This window comes from Xenopus laevis, chromosome 5L (genome assembly GCF_017654675.1).
Source record: "Xenopus laevis strain J_2021 chromosome 5L, Xenopus_laevis_v10.1, whole genome shotgun sequence".
In the NCBI taxonomy this organism is placed as follows: Eukaryota; Metazoa; Chordata; class Amphibia; order Anura; family Pipidae; genus Xenopus; species Xenopus laevis.
Genome location: NC_054379.1, coordinates 147398513 through 147416516, shown reverse-complemented (window position 1 = coordinate 147416516; position 18004 = coordinate 147398513). Strand labels below are relative to the sequence as shown.

The following is an 18004-nucleotide window of genomic DNA, read 5'->3' as shown; positions in this document are numbered from 1 at the left end:
CAGTGCTTTATTACCAGGCTCATGTAGCCATTATACAACAGTAAGCAACTCTAACACCACAAGCTGTATAGAAAGTATGCACAGTATAAGTCTTGAGCACAGTGACATCTACAGACCATTTGTATAAACACCACACAAAGTAAGAGTTCTGAACAAGCAAAGGGCCACATTTGTTACCAAGTTTTGGACAGAAGGCAACACCAACTTCTCAAGGAGTAGCCAAAATAGTGTGGTCAGACAGGGTGGGTGTTGGTACAGGTGGAGTTCAAGAATAGTCAGGCATGTCAGGGTCAGTACAGGCATAATTCAGGCAAGATCAGACGGGCTGGGGTCGGTGCAGACGGAGTTCAATCAAGGTCAGACAGGCCGGGTCAGTACAGGCAGAGTTCAAAAAATAGTCTGGCAGGCAAAGATCGGGATTGGCAGAGTTCAGCAAAGTCAGACAGGCAGCTATCAAAAACCAGAGCAGAATCAGATAAAAAAGCACACCTAGGAACTATTAGAATAGACCTAACAATGGGCAATGAGTTCTAGCCTGAAGACCCTTTAACTATTCAAACTTTGCACCAAAAAACCCGGAAATGCACGCTGCGCATGCCACAGGAGTACCAGGCGCTGGAGAGAAAAGATCATCCCAAAAGCACAACAGCCAACCCACTAGACCACCAGGGTGAGTCCTGACAATCTCTCGTAAAATTTAATTTGTAATTCTTTGCTGCTTTTATACACCGCTTTAGAAACATGGCCCATAGTATTTTCTCAAGGAATCTCCTTTTTTTCCCAAGTGACACAAATGTATGCCCTGAGTAGAGAGATAGAGATTTAAGTAGCAGCAAAGTAAGGAATTACTTGTGTATGTCTCCATAGATCATTGCATGCCTTTGGGGATTCTTTGGATACATTTATGAAATGATTAGATGTGCTTTAAGCTGTTAAAGTCGTCTTGTCTAAGGTTACTGAGGAAAAATCTAATAGCCATGATGGGATCTGAAAGCAATTATTTATGTTAACCATATAAGATCCCCCCAAAAATATTATTAAAAACATCTGGTTTTCTATGTGCTCACAATTTGACAGTAAAATGTAACTCTGGTGCACCATCTGCTGGTCGAATTCACACATCGGGATTGTTTTATAAACTGAGCAAAATGAAGGCTTGCTGGATTAAGATTTTGGGGCACATTTACTAAAGTGTGAATTTTCTCCTTTCGCCGGAAATTCATGATACTGTGAAAATTTGACAAAATGCATTAAAGTGTATGTGTTGGACATTTTTTTCTCCCTTTGGAGTCTATGGGCATCATTTTTGCGGCAAAACTTGGCGAAAAATTTCACTCATCACTACTCATCTTACTACACCAAAGTTCACCTCAATTCAACAATAATACGTTCAATTTATAAGACCTATTTCTAACATAAGCCTAACCTACCCTTAGCTAGCTCTTTATTAAAGTGCAAATTGGAATACAGGTATGGGACCTATTATCCAGAATGCTCGGGACCCGGGGTTTTCCAGATAAGGGATCTTTCTGTAATTTGGATCTTCATACCTTAAGTCTACTAGAAAATCATGTAAATATTAAATAAACCCAATAGGCTGGTTTTGCTTCCAATAAGGATTAATTATATCTTAGTCGGGATCAAGTACAAGTTACTGTTTTATTATAACAGAGAATAAGGGAATCACTTTTAAAAATTTGGATTATTTCATTATAATGGAGTCTATGGGAGACGGCAATTCCGTAATTCAGGGCTTTCTGGATATCGGGTCCCATACCTGTACCAATATTCTTTTAATCAGTCAATGATGTACTCTGTGGCACTGTATCAATTCATATTATGACAACCCCAAGGTCTAGGTTTCTGCTCACCTCCTTGTAGAAGACCATTAGATTTGTCACTCAGGATCAGTTGCATATGTATTGAATATCAAAATATACTTTTGCATAAAAAAATAATAGAAGTCACAGAGCTAAGCTCCTTTTGTATCATATATCCTGGATTTTTGTTTACCTTCACATTATTTAGCCTTTAACTTGATCCTGAGTAAATCTGCCACTTATTAAACTTGCCCTATTAAAAGTGAATTTTTTATCATGGTTCTTCATTGGCATCAGCAGAATTTTAAAATGGCAGGTTAAAACCTCGGCCTTCTCCCTGTTTCCATATGTTTTTATTATCAACCAAATTAGTCTACATCAATAACAAGGTTCACACATCCTACTTTCTTCATTGTTTTTACTCTTGATACAGTAGACTTTGCAAAGATAATATGGATGTCTTCAACGTATGCTTTGCTCTTACAAGTCACCTAGTTAACCTTTCTATTAAGCCATAATAATTACAACTTGACCTAATTTTCTTCCCTTTTAAAGAGAGTTTTGTTAAATATTCCATTGATTTTTCCAAATGGAATCTCTACTGATAAAGTCTCCACACTGTCTCCAGTTTTAGTCTCTTCAGTGCACAAATTTAATCCTGGTGTAACAAAAACACAAACAACTCCACATTTTTATGTCCTCTGTCATTCTTCAAAAGGTTGTATGTAAATTCACAGCCTAGATATGTGATTCATCCCATTAGGTCTCAGTAATACCAGTTATACCACACTGTATATACAATTCATTCTAGCTGTCCCATTTTGCCTGACAAGTTCTGTGCATGTGCAAACAGTCAGAGGATATTGTGACTTTTTGCTAATTTATTTTGCACATTGAACCGGAATGTTATACAGGTATGGGACCTGTTATCCAGAATGCTCGGGACCTGGGGTTTTCCGGATAATGGATCTTTCTGTAATTTGGGTCTTCATGCCTTAAGTCTACTAGAAATTCATTTAAACATTAAATAAACCCAATAGGCTGGTTTTGCTTCCAATAAGGATTAATTACATCTTAGTTGGGATCAAGTACAAGCTACTGTTTTATTATTACAGAGAAAAATGAAATCATTTTTAAAAATTTGGATGATTTGGATAACATGGAGTCTATGGGAGACAGCCATTCCGTAATTCGGAGCTTTCTGGATATCGGGTTTCCAGATAAGGGATCCTATACCTGTACATATAAAAAAAAAAAATTATACATATAACTTAAGACATATGCTATTGTAACCTACATTAACCTAAGACATTGTCAGCAACACAGTGTTGCAAACTGACTCTTTGAATTGAATTGAGTTTAAAACATTTCATATTACTATGTGAGAAGTTGACTCTCTGCATTAATGATTTCTTGAACAGAATAAACATGACATATCAGCAATACAGTGTAGGAAACTCACTCTTTGCAGTGAAAAAAACCTCAAACATGTAAGTAATACAGTATAGGAAACTGACTCTTCGCATCTTAAAAACCTCAGACATATCAGCAATACTGTGTAGGGAATTGCCTATTTGCGTTAGATAAACCTCAGACAAGTCAGCAATACAGTGTAGAAAAATTACTTTTTGCATTTAATAAACCTTAGACATGTCTGCAATACAGGGTAGGGAATTTTATCTTTGCATTAAATAAACCTCAGACATGTCAGCAATATGGTGTAGGGAATTGACTCTCTGCACTGCATACTCTTTGGACCTGTCAGCAATACAGTGTAGGAAACTGACTCTTTGCATTTAAAAACTGTAGGCATGTCAGCAATACAGTGTAAGGAAATTGACTTTCTGCACTGCATAAACTTTGAACCAGTCAACAATACAGTGTACAAAACTCACTCTTTGCATAAAATAAACCTCAAACCTGTCAATAAGACTGTGTACAAAACTGACTCCCTGCACTGAATAAGCCTCAGACATGTCAGCAATAGTGTAGAAAATTGACTCTGTGCCAAACATTAAAGAACTTGGTGCACTATGCCAGTGACTGTACCATTATAAATCATAAAGAAAAAAAATATCCAAAGCAATGTAAAAAAAAATACTCACAGTTCACCCCAGTCCATGGGTGCAAATATCTGGAACAGCAAAAAGTTGTGAGTTTTCCACAAAAAGTAAAAACCAAAATTATAATAAAAATCCAATTCATTTATTAGGACATACAATTGACCGCCTAACGTTTTTCGAGCCTATGAGTAAGTGCCCCAGTAGGGCACTTACTGTATGTCCTAATAAATTAATTGCATTTTTATTATAATTTTGGTTTTTACTTTTTGGGGAAAACTCACAACTTTTTGCTGTAATACAGTGTACCAGAGTCCTTGCATTGAAAAAAATATACATCAGCAATACAGTGTAGTAAAGTGAATGGTATGCCAGTGATTCAGATCACGTTAAGTGCTTTAACCCACACATGTCAGCAATACAGTCTATGGCAGGGGTCCCCAACCTATTACCAGTGAGCAACACTGCAATGAAAAAGAGTTGGGGAGCAACACAAGCATGAAAAAAGTTCCAAGGGGGTGCCAAGTAAGGGTATTGATTGGCTATTTGGTAGCCCCTATATGGACTGGCAGCCTACAGGAGACTCTGTTTGGCAGTACAACTGTTTTTATACAACCAAACTTGCCTCCAAGTAAGGAATTAAAAAAAAGCCCCTGCTTTGAGGCCATTGGAAGCAACATCTAAAGGGTTGGTGAGCAACATATTGCTCACGAGCTACTGGTTGGGGATCACTGAAGAAATAGACTTTGTGCATCACATGACCCAAATGAAGAAGACAATAAAGTCAATGGAGGTGAGCAACATGTTGCTCACAAGCTACTAGTTGGGGACCACTGGTCTAAGGAATAGACTTTGTGCATCACATGACTCCATTTAGGCCAAAATTAAGTAAACAAAGAAGACAATAAAGCCAATGGAGAAAAATAAATCTTGTTTATTTAAAAGAAAAACATTATTATTTGTGCATACCAAAATATTTCACAAAAAACAACTGACATGTTAGAGAACAAAAATACTGTGTCTGTACAAATTCGCTTTTTTGTTTATAAATTAACATTACTACAAAAGACAAGATACAAGACAAAATATTTTCTTTTTTTTGTGATCCTTCTTTACAATTATTGCCCAACATGTGACCCTCTGGATGTTGCTAAACTATACAGTGCTACGAAATGCTGGTGTTTCTTATGCTACTTTCTGACTTTCTACGCTACAGAAAGTCAGGAAGGTAAAAGCAATACTGGAAAAATATGAACAATATTTACTTTAAAGGGATACTGTCATGGGAAGAAACATTTTTTTCAAAATGAATCGGTTAATAGTGCTGCTCCAGCAGAATTCTGCACTGAAATCCATTTCTCAAAAGAGCAAACAGGTTTTTTTATATTCAATTTTGAAATCTGACATTGGGCTAGACATATTGTCAATTTCCCAGCTGCCCCAAGTCATGTGACTTGTGCTCTGATAAACTTCAATAACTCTTTACTGCTGTACTGCAAGTTGGAGTGATATCACCCCCTCCCTTTTACGCCCCCAGCAGCCAAACAAAAGAACAATGGGAAGGTAACCAGATAGCAGCTCCATAACACAAGATAGCAGCTGCCTGGTAGATCTAAGAACAGCACTTAATAGTAAAAACCCATGTCCCACTGAGACACATTCAGTTACATTGAGAAGGAAAAACAGCAGCCTGCCAGAAAGCATTTCTCTCCTAAAGTGCAGGCACAAGTCACATGACCAGGGGCAGCTGGGAAATTGACAAAATGTCTAGCTCCATGTCAGATTTCAAAATTGAATATAAAAAAATCTGTTTGCTCTTTTGAGAAATGGATTTCAGTGCAGAATTCTGCTGGAGTAGCACTATTAAGTGATGCGTTTTGAAAAAAAAACTTGTTTTCCGATGACAGGATCCCTTTAAGCAAAAAAAAACCCAGAGGGCAGGGATTTTTTACAAAGTTGGCTTTGGAAAGGTGGAAGGACCTCTGAGGGACAATTTTTTTTTCTCTTTGCTACAAGTGGAAGTTGAATACAATACAAATAAATTTATACATAATTCAGGTATAGGATCTGTTATTTGGAAATCCAGAAAGCTCAGAATTACAGAAAGCTATCTCCCATCGACTCCATTTTAATTAATACTTCCTTTTTATCTGTATTAATAAAACAGTACCTTGAACTTAATACCAACTAAGATATAATTAATCCTTAATAGAGGCATAACCAGCCTATTGGGTTTAAATGTTATATGATATTTTAGTTGACTTAAGGTATGCAAATCTAAATTATGGAAAAACTCCTTATATGGAAAACTACAGATCCCGAACATTCTGGATAAAATGTCCCATACCTGTATCCAAAATAAATGGAAATAAATGTGAACGCTAGTGTGACTTATTCATTAAAGGGATACTTTCATGGTAAAAAACATTTTTTCAAAATGAATCAGTTAATAGTGCTGCTCTGAAATCCACTTCTCAAAAGAGCAAACAGATTTTTTTATATTCAATTTTGAAATCTGACATGGGGCTAGACATATTGTCAATTTCCCAGCTGCCCCATGTCATGTGACTTGTGCCTGCACTTAAGGAGAGAAATGCTTTCTGGCAGGCTGCTGTTTTTCCTTCTCAATGTAACTAAATGTGTCAGTGAGACATGGGTTTTTACTATTGAGTGCTGTTCTTAGATCTACCAGTCAGCTGTTATCTTGTGTTAGGGAGCTGTTATCTAGTTACCTTCCCATTGTTCTTTTGTTTGGCTGCTGGGGGGGGAGGGAGGGGGTGATATCACTTCAACGTGCAGTACAGCAGTAAAGAGTGATTGAAGTTTATCACAGCACAAGTCACATGACTTGGGGCAGCTGGGAAAATGACAATATGTCTAGAACCATGTCAGATTTCAAAATTGAATATAAAAAAATCTGTTTGCTCTTTTGAGAAATGGATTTCAGTGCAGAATTCTGCTGGAGCAGCACTATTAACTGATTCATTTTGGAAAAAATCTTTTTCCCATGACAGTATCCCTTTAAACTGTCTATGCAGATAAAACACACTATTAAAGTTCATAGCTGTGACACTCACACTGTACATGTTAATTAATACTGCTACAAATATCATACATGAAACAAAATATACATCTTATTGTAATAATGGATAATAAAATACACATTTCTTTTATAAACAAATAATTTACAGTAGTGCATAGTCCTTTCAGTGAGAAACGATCAGCTTCACCACTCAAGCCTTAAATCCGCTTTGCTCCAAACATATTTTCCACCCCTTTTGAAAAACATTTTCTCGTCAAATCCACTGAATTTTATAGCATTTTCAACCCCAACATCCAGGACGGATTTAGACGGATCCTTTCTCCCATTTGTACAGTCCAAAAAGCGCATCTAGAAAAGAGAACATCTTGCTTATTGTCAATGCACTAGTAACCAAACATTTTACCCAACCGGCCAGGGTCCTATGTTCTATCTATCTATCTATCTATCTATCTATCTATCTATCTATCTATCTATCTATCATCTATCTATCTATCTATCTATCTATCTATCTATCTATCTATCTATCTATCTATCTATCTATCATCTATCTATCTATTATCTATCTATCTATCTATCTATCATCTATCTATCTATCTATCTATCTATCTATCTATCTATCTATCTATCTATCTATCTATCTATCTATCTATCTATCTATCTATCTATCATCTCTCTATCTATCATCTCTCTATATACTATCTATCTATCTATCTATCTATCTATCTATCTATCTATCTATCTATCTATCTATCTATCTATCTATCTATCTATCATCTATCATCTATCATCTATCATCTATCATCTATCATCTATCATCTATCTATCTATCTATCATCTACCTATCTCCAAATAAGTCAGATTTTTAAAAAGAATTTCCTTTTTCTCTGTAATAATAAAACAGTAGCTTGTACTTGATCCCATCTAAGATATAATTAATTCTTATTTAAGGCAAAACAATCCGATTGAGTTTAACTAATGTTTAAATGATTTTTTAGTAGACATAAGGCATTAAGATCCAAATTACAGGAAGACCAGTTTTCCGGAAAACTCCAGGTCCCAAGCATTCTGGATAATAGGTCTCATACCTATATGTGTGTGTATTATATATAATCGAACAACAATGTCTGCACTCTCAGGTATTAGAAAGTGAAAAGGTTATTTATTAAAAAGAACTGATGTTTTGGCTAGCACTCTAGCCTGGTGGCCGAAACGTCAGTTCTTTTTCACTTTTTCACTTTCTAAGACCTGAGAGTGCGGACATTGTTGTTCGATTGTTCGATATTTTATGACTGCACCTAGGCACTTTAATTTTTTTGTAACGTGAGTGCTGGCTAATTTTGATGCTTTATATATATATATATATATATATATATATATATATATATATATATATATATATATATATATATATATATATATATATATATATATACACACACATATATATTTCATGATTCCCTCTACATTAAATACTTAATAATGCAATAGTAACATGACAGCATACTCATAGTAATATACATTGCAATACAGTAAATATATAGTGATAACTTACATATTCATCCAAGATGAGATAAGAATCACGCATCTGCAATATAATAATAAAGATTAGTACGGGGCACTTGGCACAGTTTTTATGCATGGCTGAATAACTATTAACTTGAATGGGATCTGTTATCTGGAAACCCGTTATCCAGAATGCTCTGTATAACGGAAAGGTCGTCTCTCATAGACTCCATTACAATGAAATAATTGTAAATTTAAAAAGTGATTCCCTTTTTCTCTGTAATAATAAAACAGTATATTGTACTTGATCGAAACTAAGATTTAATTAATCCTTATTGAATGCAAAACAAGCCTATTAGGTTTATTTAATGTTTAAATGATATTTATAGATTTAAGACACAGAGATCTAAATTACGGAAAGATCCCTTATCGGGAAAACCCCAGATCTCGAGCATTCTTGATAATGGGTCCCATACCTGTGTAATTAATCCTTATTGGAAGCAAACCCAGCCTATTGGGTTTATTTAATGTTTACATTATTTTTTAGTAGACTTAAGATATGAAAATCCAAATTACGGAAAGACCCTTTTTCTGAAAAATCCCAGGTCCCGAGCATTCTGGTTAACAGACTCCCTCCAGCCAAGTTATGGCACAACTAAAGATGTGGTCAGAACCGAGAGCCCAAGTATCTCTATTGCTTTACTGGAAGGCAAATCAGATCCAGTGCTCCCATTGGTCAGATATGGGTACTTGCTACTTGGCTCCAACATTTGAAGTACAGCTATTTGTTCTATAGATCCTTTGAAGAGCAAACTGCCATTGGAGAGCATCTGCCTCCAGAGATTGTGGACAGGGGGAGCAAGATTGTGCACAAAGGATGAGCCCAGAGTCCACAAAGTAATGCCTTCCTAAACTCTGAACTTGAATTGACCCAAGGAAATATTAACTCACTTCTGAACTACAACATCCATAAGTCATGGAAACAGTAGACAACCTGCTTGGCTTTCCCCAGAAGAAACTTTGAAACTAAGCATCTCTCACAATGTAAATATAATTTATAGAGACCTTGTACTTATCCATTTTGGCTTTGCACAGTTCAACTGTCTTTTATGCATTCACAAAGCCATAATGGATCAGGTACAAGGTCCCTATAAAATAAAAAAGTAGTTTAGCTGCCATGTTAGGTTTACTTTTGGATTATTCGCCCAACTGGAAAGAACTTTTGTAGTTTTGATGATAGTATAGTGCTTTACTAATGCTGCATTTCTGGCTATAATATGTGTATGGTTTGTTAAATACAGTCATTACCTGCTCGTTTGATTCAGGTACCAAACATTTGATGTTTCTGTGGCGATCCAGAAAACCTTTGAATTCCTTGTTGCTGATGACAAACGTCTCGGCCTGCCTCAGAGCCTCTTCCCCGGCATTTTCTCCTTCAATAATTAGGCATTGGAAAACCTGTACATGCAGAGGGTTTCATTATGTAGCTAAATTCAGAAATAATAGAAAGAAAATCATGTTCTGCCTTGTCTAATAAATGGAATGGCTGGGCCCTCTAGTTACTGCATATGTTCCCTGGAACCCTGAGGATAGTTCACCAGTATGGATGCCAGTCTTATGGACAACTAGCAGGAGTGATACATTCATTGAACATGTGGAACAAAAATACTTCACCTATTTTCTACTTTTCCCATTCAACTCTCACTTTAGTTCTATTATCTCCCTATATAAACAGACTCCCCTACTTACACAAGGCCTAAAACGCTTGTTGGTTTAAAGAAGTGAGAAGGTGTAACCTGTCTCTCAATAGTGTCCAATCTGTATAATTTCTCTAACTGCTGGTGGCCCCATAGGTGGTACAAAATTAAGGCGGGAATAAACTATAAAATCAACGTATTTAACGCTCAGCAAGTGGATCTTAACTCGATTTGGCACCCAAAGCACTGGGCCAAACTGAATGACTTGTCAGATCATCATAGCGGCCTTGAGAGACCTGTCAATGCAGTTTATATTTGATGGGATTTGCTAAACTGTCTGATAGATATCTGGACAATTTTTGGTCAGGTATCGATGGGGCAGGCTGTCAGAAGGGTACCATACACACAGGTCTGTATTTAGGTCTGATACTGCCCTAGGCACTGGACCTAAACACGCCCTCTACGTGACGCGCGTGATGTCACACACACGGATGTCGCGGAAGTGATGTCATGAGACGTATGTTGGACCCTAGAATCCAGATAACTTGTCATATGTCATAGTTAAAGTTAATTTAAACAAGAACAACCCCTTTAATCCTTATTGGAGCAAAACAATCCTATTGGGTTTAATATTTCAATATTACATTATGGAGATCCAAATTATAGAAACATCCCTTTCCGGAAAACCCCAGGTCCTGAGCATTCTGGATAACAGGTCCTTTACTTGTAGTTCTAACTAATATGAACAATAAACACTGGCAGATAAACATGACATCAAGTAGAAGTAGCTGAGCTTGTTCATGTAACGTACCTTCCAGCGTATGGGACTAATCCGAGAGAGTTCTTCGTTCATGTCTTCATCGACATTGTAGCGGTTAATGACGGAGTTTATTTTAAAGGCAACATTATAATCCCGGCACCACTGTCTTATTTTTATCAAATTTTCCACGTGATTTTTGTTCCCTTGTCCTCTTCCGATTAACTTGTTCACATCCTCGTTAAAGCTGTCGCAGGACACAGCAAGGATGTCCAGATATTCCCCTGCGGACAACACAGTGTTGATTCAATTGAAGGCCCCACTGTTGTATGGGAATGTTTCATTTCAAGTGAGCTTTTCAATAAACAGTTCGTACTTAAATTGCACATGGTTATAGGACAGGGGTCCCCAACCATTTTTACCTGTGAGCAGCATTCAGATGTAAAAAGAGTTGGGGAGCAACACAAGAATGAAAAATGTTCCCTGGGTACCTAATAAGTGCTGTGATTGGCTATTGGTTGCCCCTGTGTGGATAGGCAGACTACAGGAGGCTCTGTTTGGCAGTACACCTGGTTTGTATAAAACAAAATTTGCCTCAAATACAGGTATGGGATCTGTTACCTGGAAACCCGTTATCCAGAAAGTTCTGAATTACGGAAAGGCCATCTCGCATTGACTCCATTTTATCCAAATAACCCAAATTTTTAAAAACAATTTGCTTTTTCTCTGTAATAATAAAGCAGTACCATGTACTTGATCCAAACTAAGATATAATTAATCCTTATTAATAACTAAGCCAGCCCATAGGGCTTATTTAATGCATTCGTGATTTTCTAGTAGACTTAAGGTATGAAGATCCAAATTACAGAAAGATCCATTATCCGGAAAGCCCCAGGTCCCAAGCATTTTGGATAACAGGTCCCATACCTGTATAAGCAGCTTTGAGGTCACTGGGAGCAACATCCAAGGGGTTGGTGAGAAACATGCATGAGCCCCTAGTTGAAGATCACTGTTATAGGGGTTGGTATAGGTAGCACAGTAATGGTACATTTTTGTACATTTGCTTCTCTTTGGGAGCTGCCATGTTGCTGCTCACCCACAACTTAAACTGGTCACACATAGTTACATCTGCTTGATTGGTAAAATTGCCAAATGAAGGTATCATTGCTTACAAATTGGTGGGAACCATCATTTGATCCCCCTTTAATTCAGATCACATGTGGGACCAGTGCGTGTTTCATGCTAGAATCATGGGTGTTGACAGGGTGCCATCAGAAAGCATGGGACCCCTACTACTTAGTTAGCACACCCCAGCAGGGCCCTCCCACCCCAGCTCACCCGAGTTATCTGCCATCATGGCAGAGGCTGTGCCAACTAAGTAGAATAAAGTTCCAATGATAAAATAAATTCCCAACCAACTAAATTGCAGCCTGGCAATGGCTCTGATGGGCCTTAAAGTGATACTGACAATAAAAACTACTTTTTAAAATATTAATGTACATTAAAAGTTACCGATAGGTCATGCTTATTGCTTTTTGCTGAGAGGTTTGTTTTTGTAAGTATATGTTAGTTGAAGTTCCTAAACCTGATAATACTCACGGACGCCTGCTGCACAAATATGGCAGCCCCTCATAGGCGATCACAAGGAGTCAGATAGTTAATGTAATAGCATTGGGCAAATACTTTATGGCAGAATTTTAAGAAGCATACAAAGTCAATTTAATGGTAGATGTAAAAAAAAGCATAATTTCTGGTATCGCTTTAACATGCCCACAACATGCCGACTATCTGTCCAAACCCCTCCCAATTACCCTGCACTGCCTCCACTTTGCAGCCCTCAAATCAAACTTTTGGGACTTGTAGGGCTCCTCTCAGGTACATGGCCCCAGTCTCACAGTGTTGGTCAAATTAACTGGAACATGCCATAGTGAATAAAGGGGGGGTTCACCTTAAAGTTAACTTTTAGTATATTATAGAATGGCCATTTCTAAGCAACTTTTCAATTCATTATTTGTATTTTCTAGTTTTTAAATAATTTTCCTTCTTCTTTTGACTTTTTACAGCTTTCAAATGAGGGTCACTGACCCCTTCAAAAAAAAACAAATGTTCTGTGAGGCTACACATTTATTGTTATTGCTATTTTATATTGCTTATCTTTCTATTCAGGCCCCTCCTATTCATATTCCAGTCTCTTATTCAAATCAATGCATGGTTGTTATCGTAATATAGACCCTAGCAACCCAATTGCTGAAACTGCAAACTCGGGAGCTGCTGAATAAATAGCTAAATAACTCCAAAGCCACAAATAATAAAAAATGGAAACTAAATAAAAATTACATCATACTAAAAGTTAATTAAAAGGTGAACAACTCCTTTAAAGTTGTAGTCACATGATTGAGTATCACATGGGATGGGGACAGGTATAAAAACAAACCTAAGGCTAAGGGCACACTAGGCGATAGCGCCGCGATTTGACTCGCGGCGACTTTTCGCTGCGACTTTTAATCCGCGGAAATCGCGTCAAATCGCCTGCGTAAAAACACACGCGGCGATCTTTTTTCTATTGTCGCTCGAAATCGCCTAGCGAGGCGATTTCGAGCGACAATAGAAAAAAGATCGCTGCGTGTGTTTTTACGCTCGTGATTCCCCATAGACGCCAGCGCAAAAGTTTCCACAGCGATTGCGGATTAAAAGTCGCCGCGAGTCAAATCGCGGCGCTATCGCCTAGTGTGCCCTTAGCCTTAAGACACTTGTTGCTGTGGCCAATAATTGTATTAACATAAGTATTTGCTCTACTCACCATACAGTTTGAACCACCTCTCTGTAATCAGACTCCCATTGCTCACAATACTGACGCTCGGCAGTTTCAGCCCCTCTTTGCAGAACTGGACCAGTTTTCCCACATAATGTCCTCTCTCTTGTAGGAAAGGCTCCCCGCCGGAGAAATTGATCTTTTCCATGCCTGCAACACAGAATGAATGGAGACAATAGTGAGTGCAAGTCAAATGTTCAATCGTTATTAGACCCCACTGAAATAAATTCCCATTGAGGAAAAATTATTAAATGCTCGCTTAGCTTTAAAGGAGAACTAAAGCATAACCAAAGAAGTAGCTAGAAATGTTGTACATAATGTTTTGTGCTTCTGTACCAGCACAAGGCAACCACAGCCCTTTAGCAGTAAAGATCTGTGTCTCCAAAGATGCCCCAGTAGCTCCCCATCTTCTTTTCTGCGGATTCACTGCACATGCTCTGTGCTGCTGTCACTTACTGAGCTTAGGGACCCACTCACAATATACAGTACACATAGAAAGGAAAGTCACAATATAAGGTTGATTAGTAATTAATACAGATAATTACTACATGGCAGCACAGAAACCAGTGCAATTAGCATCAGAATTTAATAATCAGCCTTGTAGCATCATCTTATATTACAGACCAACCTCATTTTCTGCTGGATAATTAGTGACGACCCCTAAGCTTAGCTTCTCAACAGCTGCTCAGAGCCCACTGAGCATGTGAGTGTCACAGACACTTTCCAAGATGGTGACCCCCTGTGACAAGTCTGAAGTCCTGGATCATTGCTGCTATTGACAAGCTGAAACTTTAGGCTGGTGCAATAAGTTCAGTATATAAAATATGGCATTTTTAACTGTATTCATTTGTAGGGTTTAGTTCTCCTTTAAAGGGGTGCTTCACCTTTAAGTAAACATTTGGTATGTTATAGAACAGCCAATTCTAAGAAAATTTCAGTTGGTCTTCATTGTTTATTTTGTTTAGTTTTTTAATCATTTATTTTTTTTCTCTTTCCAGATTTCAAATGGGGGTCACTGACCCATCTAAAAAAACAAATGTTCCTTAAGGCTAAAAAGTTATCATTATTGCTACTTTTTATTACTCGTCTTTTTATTTAGGTCATCTCCTATTTTATATTCCAGTCTCTTATTCAAATTAGTGCGTGGTTGCTAGGGTCATTTGGATTCTAGAAATCAGACTGCTGAAATTGCAAACTGGAGAGCTGCTGAATAAAAAGCGAAATAACTCAAAAACCACAAATAATAACAAATGAAAACCAATTGCAAATTGTCTCAGAATATTCCTCTCTACATCATACTAAAAGTTAAATCAATGGTGAACAACTGCTTCAAAAAGCAATAATTATCGAATAGAGCATCTTACCAACTTACTCCTGACCTACCTGCTGATCTGAGCATAGTCAGTCCTCGCTTGGCTTCTTCTATAGGCAGCACAAAAGACGTCTTTGCCGTGTGGAAGCAGAAGCCACATTTGTAATTGCACTGCCTGGTAAAGTGATAATTCACACTGGTCGGAGTCACCATTGTGTCATCTCCAGGCTCCGATCTACTGCTCACGGGTGATATCTTTGGCCTTCCGAAGATTTCCAGCCAGCACCAGAATATATTTAGGCTTTGTAAGAGGCTCCTGAAATTCCCCCAAACAGCGGAGAGCATTTCCATCATCCGTAGAGTAAGGAGGGACAGCATCTTGCTCAGAGGTTCTGCAGTATCAATGCAGTGATGAATTCTCATTGCTTTGCAATGCTGTGAGTGGAGTATAAATACCTTCAGGACCAACCCAGAAACTGTAAATATGGTCAGGCATTATCTGGTTAAGTTTCACATTCCATTCCTCAGAAAATGACAGTAACATAAGCAACAGGCAGTTTCGGTTTCCCAGGCTCTTTGGAGCACCCAGTGGCCACTTGTTATGGTCAGGGTGTGACGCTGAATTGCTCTGCTGGTTTCCATTCTTGTTTTCATACGTAGCAAAGAATTTATATGGGTATAGCAAACAATCTGTTTCTTTTATTCTGCCCTTCATATGCCTGTTATCCTTATCCCAATATTAGCATTTGTTTTGACTGGCCAGGGCTTGTTGGAAAACGAATGCACAGGAGACACTACAAGGTTAATGTACAACCAACATCAGACTGGGGAGGTCTCACCGGGGCCCCCACACCACCCCCTCCCCCTGTGCAGCTTTTTTCCCCTTTTCTGCTCAATCGAGTGCCCTGAGCCCTAAAACTACCACCTCCCTAGCCATGCCAGTCATTCCCAAGGTGGGTTGGTTAATCTGACCAATCAGATGTCAGCTTTCCATGGGGTACAACAAAATGCAACTATAAATGTACCTAGGAGCTTTTAAAAGTGCTGCGCTTCAATCTACCATCCATTTAACTCCAAATCCCACACTTATTATCTGATCCTATGGAGTGTGCCCTCCTGCCTATGAGACAACTATATAGAATTTTTACTTACAGCCTGAAGAGAACTAGAACAGGAAGGCTAATTATAAAAAATTATACAAAATTAATAATAAAGATCAATTGAAAATGTACTTAGTCTTGGTCCACCTATAATGTACTAAAGCTTCATTTAAAAGTTAACTTCTCCTTTATATATGTCAGCCTTACACAAACAAAATCAAGGATGTACCAATAATACAGGAGAAAAGCTGCCTAGGGCTGGGTACATATGGGAGATGGAATCCCCTTGGGCGGTGTCATTGGAAGAGCAAATTGTGGGTTGCAGGTGGCTCAGGAAACGAGTGAGTGGCTAATAAGTCTCTGGGCACCTACAGATGTAGCACTGATATAAACTTATTGGCAGGTCCAAATTCATTACTTGTCTTCAGAGTAACTGGGGGGCTGCGTCAAAGTCAGACAGTGAGTAGAAAGGAAAGCTATAGAAATATTCAGAAATATGGCTGGTCAGATTTGAAAATACTGCCTGACCAGGGCTTCTACGGCAACAGATAATTCTGTGATCCTGGTGGATTCTATGTATTTATGGAACATTGTTGCTCGTCACCCAAAATGAGCTGCAGTCACTTTTGACCTCTTTACCCCTCCCGACTGATTGGATAGGTATTGTAGATTGGCCACTCTATGGCCACCTTAATCAAATAAATACAAGCACCAGATTCAATTTAGGGGGTTATTTACTAAAATCCAATTTTTTTCTCATATTAGATCAAAGTAGATAAAAAAAAAACACAGCCAAACTCTCATCCACGATTTTGCCTCATTTATCATTAAAATAACTTGAATTAATCCGGAAAACAAATCAATAAAATCGAGTGAAACCCAAATCGTACGATTTTTCAGGACTTCTTTCCCGAATCACTCGAAACTGGAAACCCCAATTTTTTTCCTATTATTAGGCTAAACCCAGCACAAACCACAATGGGGCTCATTTATCAACACTGGGCAAATTTGGCCATGGGCAGTAACCTATAGCAACCAATCAGTGAGTGGATTTCTTCAGTCAGCTGCAGGTAGAACAATGAATACAACAATTTGATTGGTTGTCATGGGTTACTGCCCACGGCCAAATTTGCCCAGTGTTGATAAATAACCCCCCATATCTTCAAATTGGCACGTCTCCCATTGACTTATACTTGACCTCAACAGGTCTGAGATGGCGGATTTTCGGATTCAGGCTTTTTGCAGCATCGAAAATTTCAGGTTTTTATCCATGAAAAATTCTAGTTTTTAACCAAAATGTCTGACTATAAAAATTCATGTTTTAGTAAATAAGCCCCTAAATCTTCCACTCACACAGGCAGGAGGACACACTCTTGGAATGATGGGAAACAGTTGAGTGCAGTCTGGAGTTGGAAGTGCCTAGAAGTAAATCCTGTATTTGCTGTTTTAATAAGCCAAACCTTATATCTGTAAGTAAACCTGTTACCTGCAGCGTATAGGGGCCAGCGTGGGATTAGGTGAGTCTGAGAACAGGCAATTGAGAGAAATAACTATATGACAGTGAGAGAGAGAAAGAGGCTCAGCGGAATGGGATTATTGGAGTTTCTGAGAGTTATAGTTCACCCACGCTGAAGGCCTGCATAGTGTGCATTCTGAGTATAGTTAACATAAATAGCAATTAGAAAATAATAGACATTAATATGTCCTTTGTACTTTTACCACGACCCCCATATGACCCCTCAGGAACTAAGAGCCCAAGACATTATACCACTACCCGCCCCCACCCCTTTATTTGATAACAACTCGAGGTCAGTTTCCCTTTAGCCGCTCTGATATAGTTGGGAAATTAAGTTTCGGACCAGAGAAACGAAACCAGGCAGTTGGAAAGCGCGAGTGACAG

The 18004-nt window shown here is 38.1% G+C and overlaps 1 protein-coding gene across 1 annotated transcript; it reads right to left on the bottom strand.

The window, feature by feature from the left end:
* Nucleotides 1–6818: 6818 nt before the first annotated feature.
* On the bottom strand, nt 6819–15930 carry rsad2.L (radical S-adenosyl methionine domain containing 2 L homeolog). Its single transcript, XM_018263999.2, is given in 7 exon segments — nt 6819–7271; nt 8476–8508; nt 9735–9884; nt 10935–11164; nt 13681–13842; nt 15076–15428; nt 15430–15930. Coding segments are annotated over 7 exon segments (1383 nt in total). The 5' UTR covers nt 15720–15930; the 3' UTR covers nt 6819–7106.
* Nucleotides 15931–18004: the final 2074 nt, after the last annotated feature.